The sequence below is a fragment of the Anastrepha ludens genome, chromosome X (assembly GCF_028408465.1).
Source record: "Anastrepha ludens isolate Willacy chromosome X, idAnaLude1.1, whole genome shotgun sequence".
NCBI lineage: Eukaryota > Metazoa > Arthropoda > Insecta > Diptera > Tephritidae > Anastrepha > Anastrepha ludens.
In genome coordinates, this window is record NC_071503.1 from 11941466 (window position 1) to 11959026 (window position 17561).

General features: G+C 43.6%; 1 protein-coding gene across 2 annotated transcripts in view; it reads right to left on the reverse strand.

The window, feature by feature from the left end:
• Window positions 1-878: 878 nt before the first annotated feature.
• The window catches only part of LOC128869678 (uncharacterized), a 63820-nt gene continuing 47137 nt past the window's right edge, over window positions 879-17561 (reverse strand). For both annotated transcript variants that reach the window (XM_054112280.1, XM_054112281.1), the window contains one exon: window positions 879-11597. In XM_054112280.1, the coding sequence (XP_053968255.1) occupies window positions 8096-9298 (1203 nt within the window). In that variant the 5' untranslated portion in view covers window positions 9299-11597 and the 3' untranslated portion in view covers window positions 879-8095. The remainder of the gene's footprint in view (window positions 11598-17561) is intronic.

Here is a 17561-nt window from a genome sequence, read left to right on the forward strand (position 1 = left end):
GCCGTTTTGAAAAAAACACGTTTAAAGTTTCAATACCTACCTTAAAACGTGCCGAGGCATCTCTACATATTTAGGTATAACTCCGAAAGTATTGCTTAGATCTACTTCAAATTTCGTGCGTATACTTTTGAATATATGTACATTACAAAAATGCAATAAAAAAAATCGATTTGTTTGAAAGTCATAACTGCGTATAACCCCTTAAGATGGTACCACCCGTTGCACTTATTGCACCTAAGCGAGGTGGAGTTTGGGTGGAGCAGTTTGTAGCAGACGCCAACCCTGAAGAGAAGTATTTGGAGCAAACGTGCGGCAAGGAACTGCTCCTGTGACGAAAGACTGGGGGTGGGATACGGTACACTAGACATGGCTAGTTTACTGGGGCGGCAGCCGGTTCTACGTTACCGGAATGACTCGGGTTTTTGCCAACTAAGGGCTGCCGCCCCAGTATACTAGCCCTGTCTAGTGAACCGTCTATCACCCCACCCCTTACGTCACAGGAGCAAATTCTCGCAGCAATCCTGCTCCAAACGCTTCTCCTCGAATCGAATCCAACCCTGGGCCAGAAGTATTCTATAGCTGCGTCTGCCACAAACGGCTTCACCCGAACTCCACCTCGGTTAGGTGTAACAAGTGCAACGGGTGGAGCCACCTTAAGACCTGTTCAGGCCTTAAGTCACACAGGGAGCGATCCACACGGTATGTGGCCACGTGTTGCTCCCACCAGCAGGCGTCTGATGCCTCCACGGCTACTACTCCCCCTGATAGGCCGGCACTACCAACCGCCACCACAACCCACACCTCCGCGGTGAGGAGCCTATCGGAGCAACACAAAATCCCCCTCAACCCCTCCCCTTCCTTCCTGCTCCAACCCCAGTGCGGGGACAAACCAGCAGCTCCTGTTACCCCGCACAGTCTGTTCCGTGTGTCAGACCGTAATACTTCGCAATCTGGGATCAGTCCAATGTACTTCTTGCAATGGCTGGTGCCATTTTCGGAGATGTTCCGGCCTGCACACCACCCGTGAGTGGACAACTACCTACGTTGCCCCCTGCTGCAGAGCTCTGCACCCACTACCTCCCCCGGAGGCGCGGCCGCCCACCACCATCAGGCCGCAACAACCACAGTGGATTGCGCAGCAGGTCCAACGTAGACAAGCCCACGCGTCCCTCACCCCCCGAATCACACAGACCTCACCGAGAAGCTTCAAGCTTCTCCAATTTAACTGTAACGGACTTACGAGTAAGGTCGACGAAATAGTTGACTTTATGAGCCGGCACAGTATTAAAATAGCTGCGGTACAAGAAACAAAACTGCACGCTAGGTCATCTCTGATCACCAGGGATGGCTATAACGTGCACAGACACGATCGCGAGCGAGACAACGGTAGTGGCCTAGCGTTTATAGTCCACCACACTGTACAGTATCGTCTTATCGATGAAGGAATCGACCGCAGGGACAGCAACTTAGAATGTCAAGGCATAGCTGTCCGGTCAGGCGATTCCGAGCTCGAAATATTTAACGTATATATACCCCCTGTCACCTGCTACCCGGCAGGATATCACCCTGATATAGGTGCGCTCATCAGAGGTGAAAACCGATTGGTTGTAGGTGACTTCAATGCGCATCACGATCTTTGGCATTCAAGCCTGCCAAATGATCGTAGGGGACAGCAACTGGCAGAGCAGATAGACGATTCGACATTCAGCACAGTGAACGACGACCCCCCACCAGGGTAGTGGGCAATTGCAGCAGCTCGCCTGACCTAACAATAGCTAGCGCGGGTCTGATAAATAGCATAACGTGGCGACCTATGCTATCGCTTGCATCAGACCACTTGCCCATTATCGTCTCGATTGAGAGACCTGCCGACTTTGTTTCCGCGAATCACCGGTCCTACTTTAACTTTAAAAAAGCTAATTGGGCCGGCTTCACGGAATTCACCGAGGACACCTTCGGTGCTCTTCCCATCCCCACTGATATGCGCGTAGGCGAACGCGCATTCCGCAAGGTGCTCACAGCTGCTGCGGCTCGCTTCATTCCAGCTGGAATTTATAAGGACATTCGTTTTCATTTCCCAGTCGAAGCAGCCAGATTGGCAAACGAGCGTGACCACCTACGCAAGGCCGATCCCGGGGACCCCCGCATAAGGGATCTCAATTTGGAGATCCGGACACTGGTAAATCAACATAAACGGACCAAATGGGTTGAGCACCTGAAGACCTGTAACCTCACCTCTGGGGTGAGTAAGCTCTGGTCCACCGTTAGGTTCCTGTCGAACCCGACGAAGCACAACGACAAGGTGGCTATCACCTTCAACGGTTGCACTTCGCCGGACCCGAAGGGATGCGCGAGCTATTTTAGCCGGCTGTTTATACTGCATCCTCCCCACATTGAAAGGGGTAACACTGCAACTGTCTTCTGAGGTTAAATATCCAGGAGTAATCCTAGATAGTAAACTTACCTCGAAGAAGCACGTCGAGCAGAAGGTGTCTCGAACACTAAAAGTCTTCTGGCAGTATAAGAGAACCTTTGGCAAGACATGGGGTCTAAGACTGGCGATAGTACGCTGGCTGTACATCACCCTGATAAGATCCATTATTACATACGCCTCTGTAGTATGGTGGAAAGCCACAATGGTTTATTCCAGAGTAAAATCCCTAAGCAGGCTACAGAGAAGTGTGTGCTTGGGTATCACAGCTGCCATGAGCACAACATCTGGGATGCCCTTAATGCCATTCTGAACTTGCAACTCCTAGATCTTCAAATTCTAAAGGAAGCAATGAAGGCGGCGACAGGCTCAAGTTAAACGGAGTCTGGGGAAATGAAGTAAGCACTGGCCACTGTCAGTTTTACCACCAATTGTCGGAGCGGTGCACACTGTTCTCGATGCCGGTGGACAATCGTGTGCCTGTCGTTAGCTTTGGTAGGAAGTATGATGTTTTGATTCCAGATAGAGATCAATGGCTAAGTCCAGAGAACCTATTAACGGGATACCAGTACACTTTCTACACCGACGGATCCAAAACCAGCAATGGAAGCGGATCTGGATGGTACTTAGACGAAGACGCAAAGTACTCCTATGCTACAGGACAGATGGCCACGGTATTCCTTACGGAAGTCTATGCCATCTTGAATGTGGCGTACTGGCTAATTGAGAAAAAGTGGCGGGGCAACAGTATTGGAATTTATAGTGACAGTCAAGCTGAAGTGAAGGCCCGTGCTAACCCAGCGTGGTTAGTCGGTGAATGTAAGACAAAACTGAACAGTGTTGCAGAACACAACAAAGTTAGTCTTATTTGGGTGCCTGGACATTGTGGTATTGCAGCGAACGAGTTAGCTGATAAATTGGCAAATGAAGGCCCTGCAAGTATACCACTAGGCCCCGATCCCTTTCTAGGTGTCAATTCCGCATCGATTCGATCGATCGATGCTTTGTGAAAGAACCAAACAGGAAAACAGCGACCTTCCTCCTAAAACTCAAGAGGAAGGACCTGAGAGACTGGTGAGTGCAACCACAGGGCACAACGTCTGTGGTCAGCATATGGCCACCATGGGGGTCGTAGACAGCCCGATATGTCTATCCTGTCTGGAAAATGACGACACTGTAGAGCATTTTTTCTGTAGCTGTCCTGCATTTGCCAGAATCAGACTTAGGATATTGAGTTGCGATACACTGAGTATGGACAAAGTTCATACTCTTCCTCTTCCGGATCTCTTAAAATTCATCAATGAATCCAAGAGATTTGTGGAAGAGTGACCTCAAACTAATCTATCCGTTTTTACCATCCACCTTCTATCTTTCCTATCTCTATTCTTTCTACTGATTTCTACCCGGGTGCAGTAAAGTGGTCTACTGACTGAGTGCTTGGACTTGTCCAACCCCCACAAATCGAATCTAATCCAATCTCACTAGTACTTGAATGAATAGAGAAACTCAATTTATTGGGAGTGTACGTAGTTTGGCCATAAATTCTGTGACAAATTGTACAATGTATATGGCGAAAACAAACTCGCTGAAAAAGTTCCGTTATTTTTGCTTTTGTTTATATGTCTATTCATAAATTATACTCAGTTCCGTGGCGAATTTCGCTTGTTAACAATGGAGTGGGGAGCTAAGGAAAATCGCATTGCAATGCATTACAAAAGTGTGGTAAAAGTACAAGTGAAATTTCCGAATTGCTGAAAAAACTTAATATTTCGAGAATGTTTGCTTACCGATTTTACGGTCAATCGTTTTTCCCAAACTTCTGAAGCGACACACCGAAAAAAAAATGGTCGCCCTCGCGTGGTTCGAACCAGTGCAGCAGTAAAGCCATGCGTGAGTGGCAATATAAAAATTTAGAGTTCCCTTAAAAATACTGCAGTGGTTCTATGTTAATACTTGAAGATGTCGTAGACGCTCATAGCCAACGTGAAACAGTATACCTATATTAAAAACGACTTCCCCGATACCCCTTCAAAGCAAGATCAGAAGATCAGTGAATATCGGTGCATGAAGCTGAAGCGGTTTTAAGGAAAAGTAGTGTTAAAGTATCCAAGAAACATTTATATGCAGAACACCTAAAACTCTGGAGCTTATTGAAAAAACCGCTGCTCTCATTGCCACTCATTGTAAAAAGACTTGCATGGGCTAAAGCAAATTCAGAGTAAAATTGGCCAAACGTAACATCCACAGATCTTCCTTTTTGGGCGAATAGTTGCATGCGTCGGTCCTTGTGTGCTGCTAATAATAGAAAACTCTAACGGTTCATGTATTGGGCTGCTTCTCCGAAAACGAATTTGGCCATTTATTTGTGCTTACCGCCAATTTGCACACACTTTTGACGAATGAATTTTACCCAAAAGCAGTTTTATAGTCAGCTGCGAAGATGTTTAAAAGAACTAGCCAAGCTGAGATTTTACACGAAGACAACGATCCCATGCATTGGAGCCAAAGGTGTGTAGAGTAGAAACAGTAAAATGGGATTGAAATGTTGGATTGCCCTTCACAGTCGTTTGATGCCAATTCTATTGAAAAAGGTTTGGGCAATAGTTAATCAAAAACTCAAAGGAAAACAAATATGGACGATCAAACAGTTATCAAGGCAAATTCGGCTGATTTGGAGCCGATTACCTTCACATCAGAAATTAACATAAAGTATGATTCGAAGATGTGAAGCCATTGTAGCTAATGGAGGTGAATATTTATTTATTTATTCTATACTTTATAAATAAATTTATAAGGTATATGTTGGGGCTGGGCAACTAAGGCCATATTGCCCCAAGGAAAACTGATTTACACTTCATGAAGTAAGTTATGTACACTAAGAGCATCTTTAAGGATTTTCATAGCACTTTCCTGGCTACAGTTTAGGGCTTTTGTTAGATTGATGTTTTGGTCTCCTGATACTGGACACTGTTTGAGTATATGTTCAACGCTGAGGATGGTTGAGCACCATGCGCATTCTAATGGCCTTGACTGTTGAAAGTAATGTTGGGATGAGAACTTTGTTACACCAACTCTCATGCGGGCCATGATTATGCAATCTGTTATGGATAAGTTTGGGTTGTATTTGGGTCGGTCGATGCCGGTGTTGTGTTTGTTCAAAAAGGATTCTGATAGAGACCATTTTTGATTTTCATTCTCTTGGACGTATTTTTTATAATAATTTATGATAATCGTTCTTAAACATGGAACTTCTGATATTAACGGCAACTTCCTGGCATTTTTGGCGGCATCATCGGCTAGCTCGTTTCCTTTTATCCCTGAGTGACCTGGTATCCATAACCCTGTAATATTTGCTTGGCCTGGCAGACCATTTGTAAGATATGTGAACTGCTCGCTGTTTTCATTAAGAAGAAATACAGCTACGCTGAGGCTGTCGGTGCATATTAGTGCACAATTATGTTTTGGTGCTACATGGTGTGCTGCAAATCGTATGGCTGCCTAGTTCCGCGATGTGAATTCCAGTATTAGGTGGTAATAGTGATTCGTGAACGACATTGTATTCATCCTTAGAGTTTTGTTCGACTACTGCGTATGTTGCTGTTTCGTCGAGCAGGGAACCGTCTGTATATATGGTTATATCTGGAGCGTGCCTATTTTTGTATTCTAGAAATTCTTGTTGGTAGATGATTGCGTTGGTGTTGTTTTTTTTTGTCTACTTAAGGAGATGTCAATTATTAATTTTGAATGTGCTGTGATCTGTTCTATGGGTTTGGCCGGTATTGGTATGTTTGTTCTCCGCATTTTCGTTGCTATCAATCTAATGCTACACCAACTTCTGTTTATTTTTTCTTTGTTTTGATTTTTGTTTATTACGTTCGAGAATTCTGTATGCAGAGCGTGTGCGGGAGATGTTAGAGCCTTTTCCGCCATATTTATAGACCTGGAGTTCAGTAGCCAGTCGAAATCTTTAAAACATGCCTCTATTCTGGTGGCATCTAGCGGTGTTGATATTAGTAGCCCAGACGCTGTTCTGAAACAATTGTTCATGGCTGTGTTTATTTTGCTTTTATTTGCCTCGGATGTCCATCCGTATAGGGTCACGCAGTGCTGTACTGCTCCTTCGGCTAAAGATCAACATATTGCGAGTGCCGTATCCATATGTGGGCCTTTTTTCTTTGTGCATATTATCTTCAGCACGTTGTGCACCTTGCTAAGTTTGTTAACTATATTTTTGACGTGGTCATTCCAAAGAGCATTTCTAGAGAAAGTGACACCTAAAATTCTCATATTGCTTTGTAATGTTATCGTGGTGTTTCTAATTGTAATATTATTTGCGTGGCAGCTTCTTTTCCTGCATATGTGCAGGGCTTCTATCTTGTTAGCTGGAATCAGTGCTCCTGTCATGTTTGCCCAGTTTTGTATCTTCCTGTCCAGATTATTCAAGTTTTGTTGAACTTCAGCTTCGGCTCCTGAGACTAGTGCAAATATGTTGTCTAATATCCCTATAAAGTTTACACCGGGTGTGTTATTAACCAACTTGGAAAGTGTGTTTGTGTATGCGCTGAAGAGGAATACTGACAGAGGTGAACCTTGTGGGATGCCATTGTTGAGAGTAAAGGGGCGTGAGAAGTACCCGTCGACTTTGACGGTGATCCTTCTATGTGAAAGGAAGGATAGTATAAGCTTTAAAAGCATTTGGGGTACACCCCATATATTTAATTCTTTTATTACGTGTGTTGATATGACCCTGTCAAATGCCTTCTCGATATCTTCAGAAACTATGACATTGTGGTTCTGATTTCCCAGGCAGGTTTTCGTATTTGCTTCAACGTCCTAACGTATGGCGCAGAAGCTTGGACGATGACAACATCCGATGAAGCGACGCTTGGAGTGTTCGAGAGAAAGATTCTGCGTAAGATTTTTGGACCTTTGCACGTTGGCAACGGCGAATATCGCAGACGATGGAACGATGAGCTGTATGAGCTTTACGACGACATAGACATAGCGCAGCGAATAAAGATCCAGCGGCTTCGTTGGCTGGGTCATGTCGTCCGAATGGATACAAACGCTCCGGCTTTGAAAGTATTCGATGCGGTACCAGCTGGTGGTAGTAGAGGAAGAGGAAGGCCTCCTCTGCGTTGGAAAGATCAGGTGGAGAAGGACTTGGCTTCACTTGGTGTGTCCAATTGGCGCCGGTTAGCACGAGAAAGAAACGACTGGCGCGCTTTGTTAAACTCGGCCAAAATCGCATAAGCGGTTATCGCGCCAATTAAGAAGAAAGAAGAAGGTGACAAAGGGTATGTACTCCGTGCCCGGCTTTGTATGCGTGTTGCGATGCGTGAATGTTGTGTCCATAAACTTTCCAGAGCCTTTGCGTTATTATTTTGTCCAAAATTTTTGCTAGGACTGTTATTAAGGAAATAGGACGATAACCTTCCGTGGAGTTCTGAGTTTTTCCAGCTTTTGATATTGGTGTGAGTGTTGCATGCTTCCAGTCGTGTGGATATGTTCCAGTTCTGAGGATTTCACTGTAAAGCTCGCATAAGCGGTTTTTGATTATGGTCGATGCGTTTTTGATCATGGAGTAAGTGATTTTATCATTTCCGGGTGTCTTTCCTTTCACACGCTGGAGAGTGAGATTTAATTCGATCAATGTTACTTCGTTCATTTTCCATTAGTGGTATTGTTGTCGCAAACATTGCTGAAGTTTATTTGTGTTTTTTCGTGGATTAATTGAGGACTGAAATTATCGTTTGATGCTATTGAACTCCATAAATTAGCGAATTTCTCAGCTATTACCTCTGGGTGTGAATGTATGTCATTATTTTCAAAAATGGGAGGGAAGTCCAGTGTTTTGGATGATTTTATCTTTTTTACCTTGGTCCAAATTGTTTTTGTGTCAAGGGTAGGGTTAAGTGAGTTAACAAAACAAGTCCATGTTTCCTTTTTAGCCTGTTTGCATGCTCTTCTAACTTGAGCTGAGATCTTTTTGTAGTTTAGACTACTTACTGGAGTTTTTTTCGCTTTAAACTTCTGCCATGCTTTGTTTTTTAGAATCACTAGCTTGCTTATTTCGGAGTTGAACCAAATTGGTGCTTCGTTTTGTTTGAGGGGTTGGTTAAGTGGCATAGATTCGTTGGAAGATTTCCGAATTATTTTTTTGATCTGTGCCGCTTCCTTATTCACGTTTCTAGTTTGTTCAAATTGATGGTGTAGGATGTCATTTTTCCCCTTGAACAGATCCCAGTTGGCTTTACGTTCCTGGAATCGCTTTTCAACTTTTTTGAGGTATTTTGGTCCGGTATTAGTTATGAGAGTGTTCCTTGTGTTTAAAAGTGTTGGCGATCCGCCATTCATAATGGTAAGATTTCGTCGATCTGCGAATTGTTCCCACAGTGCACCACTTCTTGAACAGTATTTCGAACCCCATAAGGTGTTTTGGGCGTTTAAGTCACCTCCTATGAGGTGGTGACCTGTGTTTATTTCGGGTATGTCGTCGAGAAGTTGTGTAGTTAAGTTCACATCAGTTTCTTTGTATTTATTTGTAATGTGCAAGTCTTTTACCCCGTGTACTGTAATTGTCTGATGTAGAAGATTACTAGTAGAAGTCCTGTGATTGGACGTATTGACTGTATTTTTTACCAAAATCGCTATACCGGATTTGGCATATGGAGATGTTTTGTTGTGATGATAGGCGTTGTAGTTTGGTAAGTTCAAAAAATTCAGATTTTTTTGTACAATGAGCGTTTCTTGTAAGAGTAGAACGTCTGGCTTACGTTTGTGTACGAGGTATTCGAGTGCAAATTTGTTATTTGAGTATCCTTGTATGTTCCACTGTAATATTGATAAGTTAATACCAATATCCATTTGTGTCAAGGTTATGATTATTTTTGTTTTGTTTTTGGTTGAGTGTTTTGTATTTATTTAATTTATTGCTGTTGGTTTGAGACTGGAAGTGTGTGTTTGTATGTTTTAGGAGTGATGATGGTTTTGAGATCTGGAAATCTCTTATAAAGTTGAGAGCATGGTGATATTTCAATGTCACACACTTTCTGAAGACGAAAATTCAATTTCATTGTTTTCTGTTTGTGTTTTTTCAATTTCTTTTGTAGTAGTAGATGATGATGGCGTGATGTTTTGAGTTTGTGTATTTGGTTTCGTTGTAATTGGTGTTGTAATAGAAGTAGATGCATTCTTTTGATTTTGTACAGTTTCGCTTGATAGTTCTTCGTTGCTTATTGTTGTATTTGATGTTGTTGGCGCAGTTTGGTTGTTGTTTTTGTTTAGACTTTTTATATTTTTTGTAGTTGTGATATTGTTTTTGACTATTTGTGCTGTTGTTGGTTTTTGAAACGGTTCTATTTCGTAGGCAGATGGGTTTGTATTGAATAATTTCCATGCTTGTCTTACTGTGCACCGGTTTTCAATTTTTATTTTATTTATTGCTTTGTGTTTGAGATAGCTTGGACATGCGGGATCGCTGGTAGCGTGTCTGTCATTGTTACAGTTCACACAGAATTTTTTCTGGCAAGTTTCATGTGGTGGTGGTTCTGCGCATTCTTTGCATAGTTCTACGCCTATGCACAATTTTTTGGTGTGCCCTAGCTTTTGACACATTTGGCATCTCATGGGATTTGGAATGTGTTCCTGCACGCGAACTCTTACCCAACCTAGCATGAGTGTGTCAGGTCTGCATATTAGATCGAAAGTTATCACTGCGGCGCCGGTTGGAGCTAGTATGTCCTCGACTTTCTTCATAATCTTCTTCACCTCGACGACTTTTTGTTTAGCCAAACCTTCCACCACTTCTCTTCCTTGAATGGTATTGAGTGTTTTGTGCGATGTAATTTTGACGGGGATTACTCCGATGTGGGTGGCTTTCATGAATTTTTCAGCCGCTTTTAGGTTATTTGTTTTGATGAGTAGATCTCCAGATTTAAGTTCTGATACAGGAGTGTATTCAGTGCTTATGTGCTTTAATCCTCTCTCAGTTTGGAACACATTGTATTTGGAGAGTGAACGTATGCCGTCTTCCACAATTGGGCTCGTTGCCGCTGCCACAAGATAACGGGGAATGTGGTCGTCGGATTGTTTATGTTCTGGTAGGTACATAAAGTTCGTCTCAGTTTTTTTTAGTCGTTTTCCTGGGGGGTTCTCCGGATCGAGGTCTCGGAACCGGTTTCTGTTGGGGTGGTCAACCCCACTCATTTTGAATTTAGTTCAGTACAGAATACGTGTGTAATTTTTATTTCGAATGGAAAAAAAGAAACAACGTTTTTTCTCTACCACGAAAATATCACTATAACTTCTAGTTACTAACACACCGATTATGATATTCGTTCTTAACGCGGCGACTGCCCGAATAAGACTCGTGGAGGTGAATATATTATTTGTTATTTGTTATTGAATATATATCGTATTTTAAATCTTATGAGTCCATACAATGCAGTTTGTTAGAATGGAATTGCCAGAACGGAAGTACCAGAGCTAAATAGTTTCATTGAAAGCATAGAAACACACGAGTGTACCCGTAAGTAAATATTTTTAAGAGCAACAATATTATTACAATGCCAGAAGAGAACCGTTATAATCGATCCAATAAGGTTGATGAGAATGAAGATCTTATATCTAGAGTCACTTAGCCGAATTCGTGCAACCATAGATGCTATTGTTCGGGTCGAACGAAAGGTCAAGACAGCCGGATGTGAATACGGGTAATAGGCAAATGGCAATCCACACTAGCCGACAATGCTGCGATGGGACACTACAAACTTTACTTACCAAATATTAACCGAACAGAAGATGACTGGACACACTTAAACGTAATAGTCCACCGATACATATCAATATTAACTCCCGCTATTTCATTATAATCATTAAAATCGATAAAAATACCGTATTACATTTTAAATGAATAAAGTGTTATTAAACCAAATAAAATAGCGTTATCTCTACATACATAGTTACCTAAACAGGAAAACCTTCAATTGTGCTGTCAGATGGATGGACGACAGTGGGATACTGGGTGGGACACCCAGTGTTTTTAAATTCCCAGTATCTGAATCTTCCATTTCTGTGGAAAACCCTCTCAGAAAAGATGCATGGATGAATGTGTTAGCACGTGACTATCATTCGAAAGTACCCATCAATAAGTTCAATTTTTCGACTGCAACAGCAAAAAATAGCACTCTTTATTTATCTTTGACTTCTTTTCTGTACTGATTCATATTTATTTACAGCATTTAAATAAAACTTGAAATTCTTTGGAAAAACAAAAACTAAAGCAAAAACAAAACACAAATAACACACTATTTTGACACTGTCAATAAACATGTTGCTTTAACAATTTCTTTAGAATGTGTTGCGCGATTAACTTCGATTTACCGTTACCTCTGCTTTTAAGTGATCAATTTGAAGCTTTCGTTTTATCATTCAGTGAAAATTGTTTGCTTTTCTTGGACTTCAAGTTTAAATACTGTGTTTTTAAAATGCCTGGCAAAAGTTTATCCTTTGATATTACGCAATTATTATATTACCACTTGGGTAAAAGTGTTCAAGAATTGTCTGAAATGTTTTCGGTAACACGTTAGACAGTTCACAACGTTATAAATCGAGCGAAAAAAGAGAGTAGATTAGAGCAAAAGTGTGCAGATGGGCCTAAAACTAAAATTACTGGACGTGCAGAACGCTTGATGATCCGAAAATTGCTGCCGATTGGAGCCGATTTCCTTTAGAATACTTGCAAAGGATCTTAACGAGGAGTGTGGTATTCTTTTCTCCCATGAAGGAGTGCGTCAAGCCATACTGCACCACAAATATTCATCGAGATCAGCACGCCATTGCTGCCTGCACAAAATGTAGAAGAACGCCTGCCTTTTGCTTTGAACCACTGAACATTTCCGAACCAGAAGATTATCAAGACGACGTTATATTTTGCGACGAGGCAATGATAATGCTGTATTACAACGACAGGACGACTAGAGTATGGCGCAAGTCCTTGACAGCTTTACAAAATCGAAACATAATTCCCACGGCTAAATTTGGGAAACTTTGAGTAATGGTTTGGGGGTGCATTTCAAGTGAAAGAATAGGAGACTTGGTGTTTATTGACGGCACAATGGACGCCGAACAGTATTTAAATATATTAAAAAAAAACTTTGCCGGCAAATTTTTTATTTTACCAAGATAACCAAATTTTTTATTTTACCAAGATAACGATCCAAAGCATAAGGGGCACAATGTGCAGTTGCGGCTTCTCGACAATTCCGGTAAAGTTATAAATATACCAGCCCAGAGTCCTGATTCAAAAAATGTGGGCCTTTTTGAAGAAAAGAGTCGCTAAAAGACATCCAAAGAATTGGAAAGCTGCAATAATGAAGGAATGGCAGAATATACCGAAAGCATTTGACGTAAAGATATTGGTTCATTCCAGCTATTCAAACATGGCAGCGAGAAGCTGGTAAGGTACATGCATCAGCTTCAAATATGACCAGATGAAAGCAAGCGGAATCAGTCTCCTAAATAGAGCGTACAAAGTTCTAGCTAGCGCATTGTGTGAAAGGCTGAGAACCACCACCAACATAGAATCTGAAAACCGACAATTGGCCAGATATTCACAATGTGACAAGTCCTCGAAAATACATATACAAGGAGAATCGACGCAAACCATCTATTCGTCGATTCTTATGCCGCATTCGACTGCACGAGAGAAGTTGCCTATATGCCACAATATCTAAATTTGGTATCCCCGCAAAACTAATACGACTATGTGAAATACCAGGGCCGTGGAGAGATTACTCGGGCCCCGGGGGAAACATGAGATGCGGGCCCCTTCAAATTTTTTTTATTTATCAAAATGCGTATTATGTTATAGTGATATAACAATTAAACATTGAAAAACTCATTGATAAAATTTTTGATAGAATTAATCATGAAATATTGATTAAAATGAATTTTAGAAAACTCTTCAGCAGATCTGAAATAAAAAACGCAGCTGAAAAAAGTTAAAATTTTTTATTCATTTTGTGAGCCTTACAAATATTTGAAAATGACTTCCACGATGCTAAGAATTTTGCTTTTCTTGCTTTAGCTGAGGCAAAAGCTCTTATAATATCATCGAAGTCGAGTTTCCTTGCTAACTCAGATTCCAAATACAAAGTTGCCAATACTGTTACTCGACTCTGAGTTGAACAAGAACGATGGTAGTCTTTGATCCTTGCTAAAGCGCTGAACGATCTTTCGGCGCCGGCAACCGATACTGGCAGGGTGCAGAATATTCGCAAAGCAATGCAGATGTTCGGAAACAGAGTATCCAAGTTTTTAGCTGTGATGGCATTCAACAAGTCGAACGGAGGCATGCAACATTCCGAATTTCCAGTAAAATTCGCCTTGTACACACTCTTCACGTGACACATCTCAATTGAGATTTCTTCCGACACATCAGAAGGTCCGACACATCAAAAGTCTGTGACGGAACTCTGGTAGAAGTATTATTTACTATATTTTTTCAAGCAGGAAATTTCTTGGAATTACCCTCGCGTCCGGGCCCCTCCGAAAACTCCGGTCCCGGGGGAAAAAGTTCCACCAGGTATGGACCTCTTGGTTTGGTAGGGCGTACACTTATAGCCACTTACTGAAGTAGTGCATAACAACGAGCATATATTTATTGCCGTAAACTTCCACGACTTCTCTCCTTTGGACCTCTCATTGCCATACACTGCGCGCCATTTGGAATCCATTCGGATTGATTCTCAGCAATATATCCAGTAAAACCGTTGCTTAATATTTTCAAGCATTTTAGTAATACCCAGAGCACCTCTACTTGGCCCATTGTTGATTTCCGTTAACACTTAAGAACTATGATCAAATTACGGGAATGCTTTCCATCTCCTCTTTCCCATACGGGATGGAGAACTCCATCAATTTAAAGGCTATTCTACTGTACCCAATATGCCTTAGCCACAAACCTTTCTTTCGCCATTCCATTTGTAGATGATCTCTTTTCAGTGTATTTCACTTCCATGATCTTTTGCAGGGCAGCACTATTCAATTGACCTCTTTTTCTCGCACTTGGTTCCCACTCTTCATCGGGCTTTAACTGCATTGGTCTGACATTAATTATCCCTTCAGATCGCTCAACTAGGGAACAATGTTTACTCTCTATATCACACGATCGCCGTACATGTCGATTCTGGATAAGTAGAAGTTTAACCTGCTGCAGTACCCAGAACTTTATTGTGCCAAGGTTACGCGGGACTCTCTGAGTTGGAGCTCTTCGTCTGCGATTGGTGGTGGTTGGACTCCGATAACGGGATTCGGGGGTCGGGAGCTTAAGAAGGTGGTAATGGTATCCAGATGAATGTCGCTTATGGTCTGTATGTACACTGTTCGATCCAGTAGCTGTCTGTCTGTTTTGTCTAGGATCTCGTCTGCGTAATTGAGGAAATGCCTCCTGGCGTGCCTAGATGTCTGCATGGGTGAGGCCTGCGGTAACACCCCAGCAGAAAACGCTTGCTGAGCAGTTGGTTATGCTCCTTCACAGGGAGCATGTGGGCCTCGTCGTGTAGGTGTTGTATCGGGGACATCCAGAGACATCCTGGCGCGGTACTTATTGCAGTGTTTTGGCAGGTCTGAAGCTTCGTCGACTGCGAATCACTGGTTCCTGGCGACCAGACAGGCGCAGCATAGCTTAGAACCGGTCGGCCTATTGCTTTGAAAGTCGACAGCAACATTTCCTTATCTTTGCCCCAAGTGCTGCCGGCAAGCGACTTGAGGGCCTTGTTGCGATTCTGTACTTTAGTTGCAATAGCGGTTGTATGCGCTGAGAAGGAGAGCAAGCTGTCAAAGAAAACTCGCAATATTTTGGGGTTCTTAACAGTCGGAATTGGTGTGTCGTTAAGTTGCAGCTTGACCTGTTTTGTCCAGGTCGCCGTGGATATAGTAGGGGGAAGTTGTAAGTTCCTCGCAGTGAAGAAGCGAGAAAGGCAGGGGATGTAGTCCTTTACCTTGGAGCATAGGCCATCAATGTCACTGCCCGACGCCATTATCGTGCAGTCGTCGGCGTAGGAGACCAGGGAGACTCCCTCTGGTGGCTGGGGGAGTTTTGAGATATAGAAATTGAAAAGCAAGGGTGAAAGGACACCACCCTGCAGTACTCCTTGCTATATTTTCCTCTTCCTACTCCCGATGGACCCAGCTTTTTCAGCATCAGCATGTTTAGTCCCTCATGGCCAATGGCTTTCGGTGGTTTCATGTGTTTGATGGCCACCTGAACCTCATCGCTGGAGAAAGCAAGTGGCGCACGGTTCTATGTCAGTTTGTGGGGCGGGGAGAACGCGTGGTGTTCTCTGCGTTGGTGCTGCTGTGTGTTCCGCAAAAGTTGTTGTGGCCCGACGCTGACGGACGGCCGCGCCACAGGGGGCGGTTGCGGGTGCAGAGCTCTGCAGAAGGGGACAACGAAGTCGCGCGTCCACTCAAGGGGGGTGCGCAGGCCAGAGCACCTCCGAAAGTGGCACCAGCCATTGCAAGAATTGTACTGGACTGTGTCAGGTGCCGAGGGACCCTGGCCTGACACACGGAGCAGACGGTGCAGGTGACCAAGAGCTGCTGGTCTGTCCCCGCAATGGGATAGTAGCAGGAGGGTTGTGGGTCAATGGGGAAGTTGTGTTGCGCCTGATAGCTCCTTACCGTTGAGGTATTGTTGGTGCCGGCAGTTTGAAGTGCCGGCACTGAGAACGGTAGCGCCGTTGACGTGGCCACATACCTTGTGGACCACCCCCTGCGAGTCTTAAGGTCTGAACAAGTGCAATTCTTTCAATGGTTAGTGCCACTTTCGGAGATACTCTGGCCTGCGCACCACCCGTGAGTGGACACGCGACTACGTTGCCCGCTCCCTGTTGCGCGGTCGTCTACCCCATCAGGCCGCAACAACAACAGCAGAACACAACGCAGACAACCTCATGCATCTCTCACACCCCGCGGTACACCAGTCTTCACGAGGAACTTCAAGCTTTTCCAATTTAACGGACTCACGAGAAAAATAGATGAGATAATCAACTTTATGAGCCGACACGGAATCCCAATAGCTGCGGTCCCAGGAACAAAACTGCACGCTAGCTCCTCCTTAATAACCAGGATAGCTATAACGTGCACTGGCAAGATCGCGAGCGAAACAGTGGTGAGGGTCTAACGTTCATAGTTCACCACACAGTGCAGTATCGTCTGATCGAAGAAGTAATCAACCGTAGGGACAGCACCTTAGAATATCAAGTCATAGCTGTCTGGTCAGGCGATGACGAGCTTGAAATTTTTAATACATACACTCCCTATCACCTGCTGCACGGCTGGATACCACCCTGAAATTGGTGCGATCATCTGAGGTGAAAACCGATTGGTAATAGGTGACTTTGATGCGCATCACGATTTTTGGCATGTAAGCCTGCCAAACGATATTAGGAGACAACATTTGGCAGAGCAGATAGACGATTCGACATTCAGTATTGCAAACGACGACGCCCCCACGAGTGGGCAATTATAGCAGCTATCCTGATATAACACTTGCTACCGCTGGTCTGATAAATAGCATAAACCGGCGACAGCATAGCTTGCATCGAGACCACTTTCCCATTATCATCTCGATCGAGAAATCTGCCGACTTTGTTTCCGCGGACTATCGGTAATACATTAACTTCAAAAAAAGCTAATTGGGCCGGCTTCGCGGAATTCACCGCCGCCACTTTCGTCGCCATCCACATTCCCACCGATGTGCGCACAGGCGAACGCGTATTCCGCAAAGTGGTCACAGCTGCTGCGACTCTCTTCATACCTGCTTAAAGGGTCCCTTCATACGTCCCAAATTCCCAGCTAAATCAACTGTTCTAGCAAACGAGCGGAACCCACTACGCCAGGGCCATCCCGGGGATTCTCGCATAAAGGATCTCAATTTGGATATCCGGTATCTGGTAATCGAACATAAGCGGGCTAAATAGGAAGAACATTTGAAGACCTGCAACTTCACCTCTGGTGTGAGTAAGCTCTGGTCCACCGTAAGATCCCAGTCGAACTTGACGAAGCACAACGACAAGGTGGATATCACCTTCAATGGTTGCACTTCGTCGAACACAAAGAGATG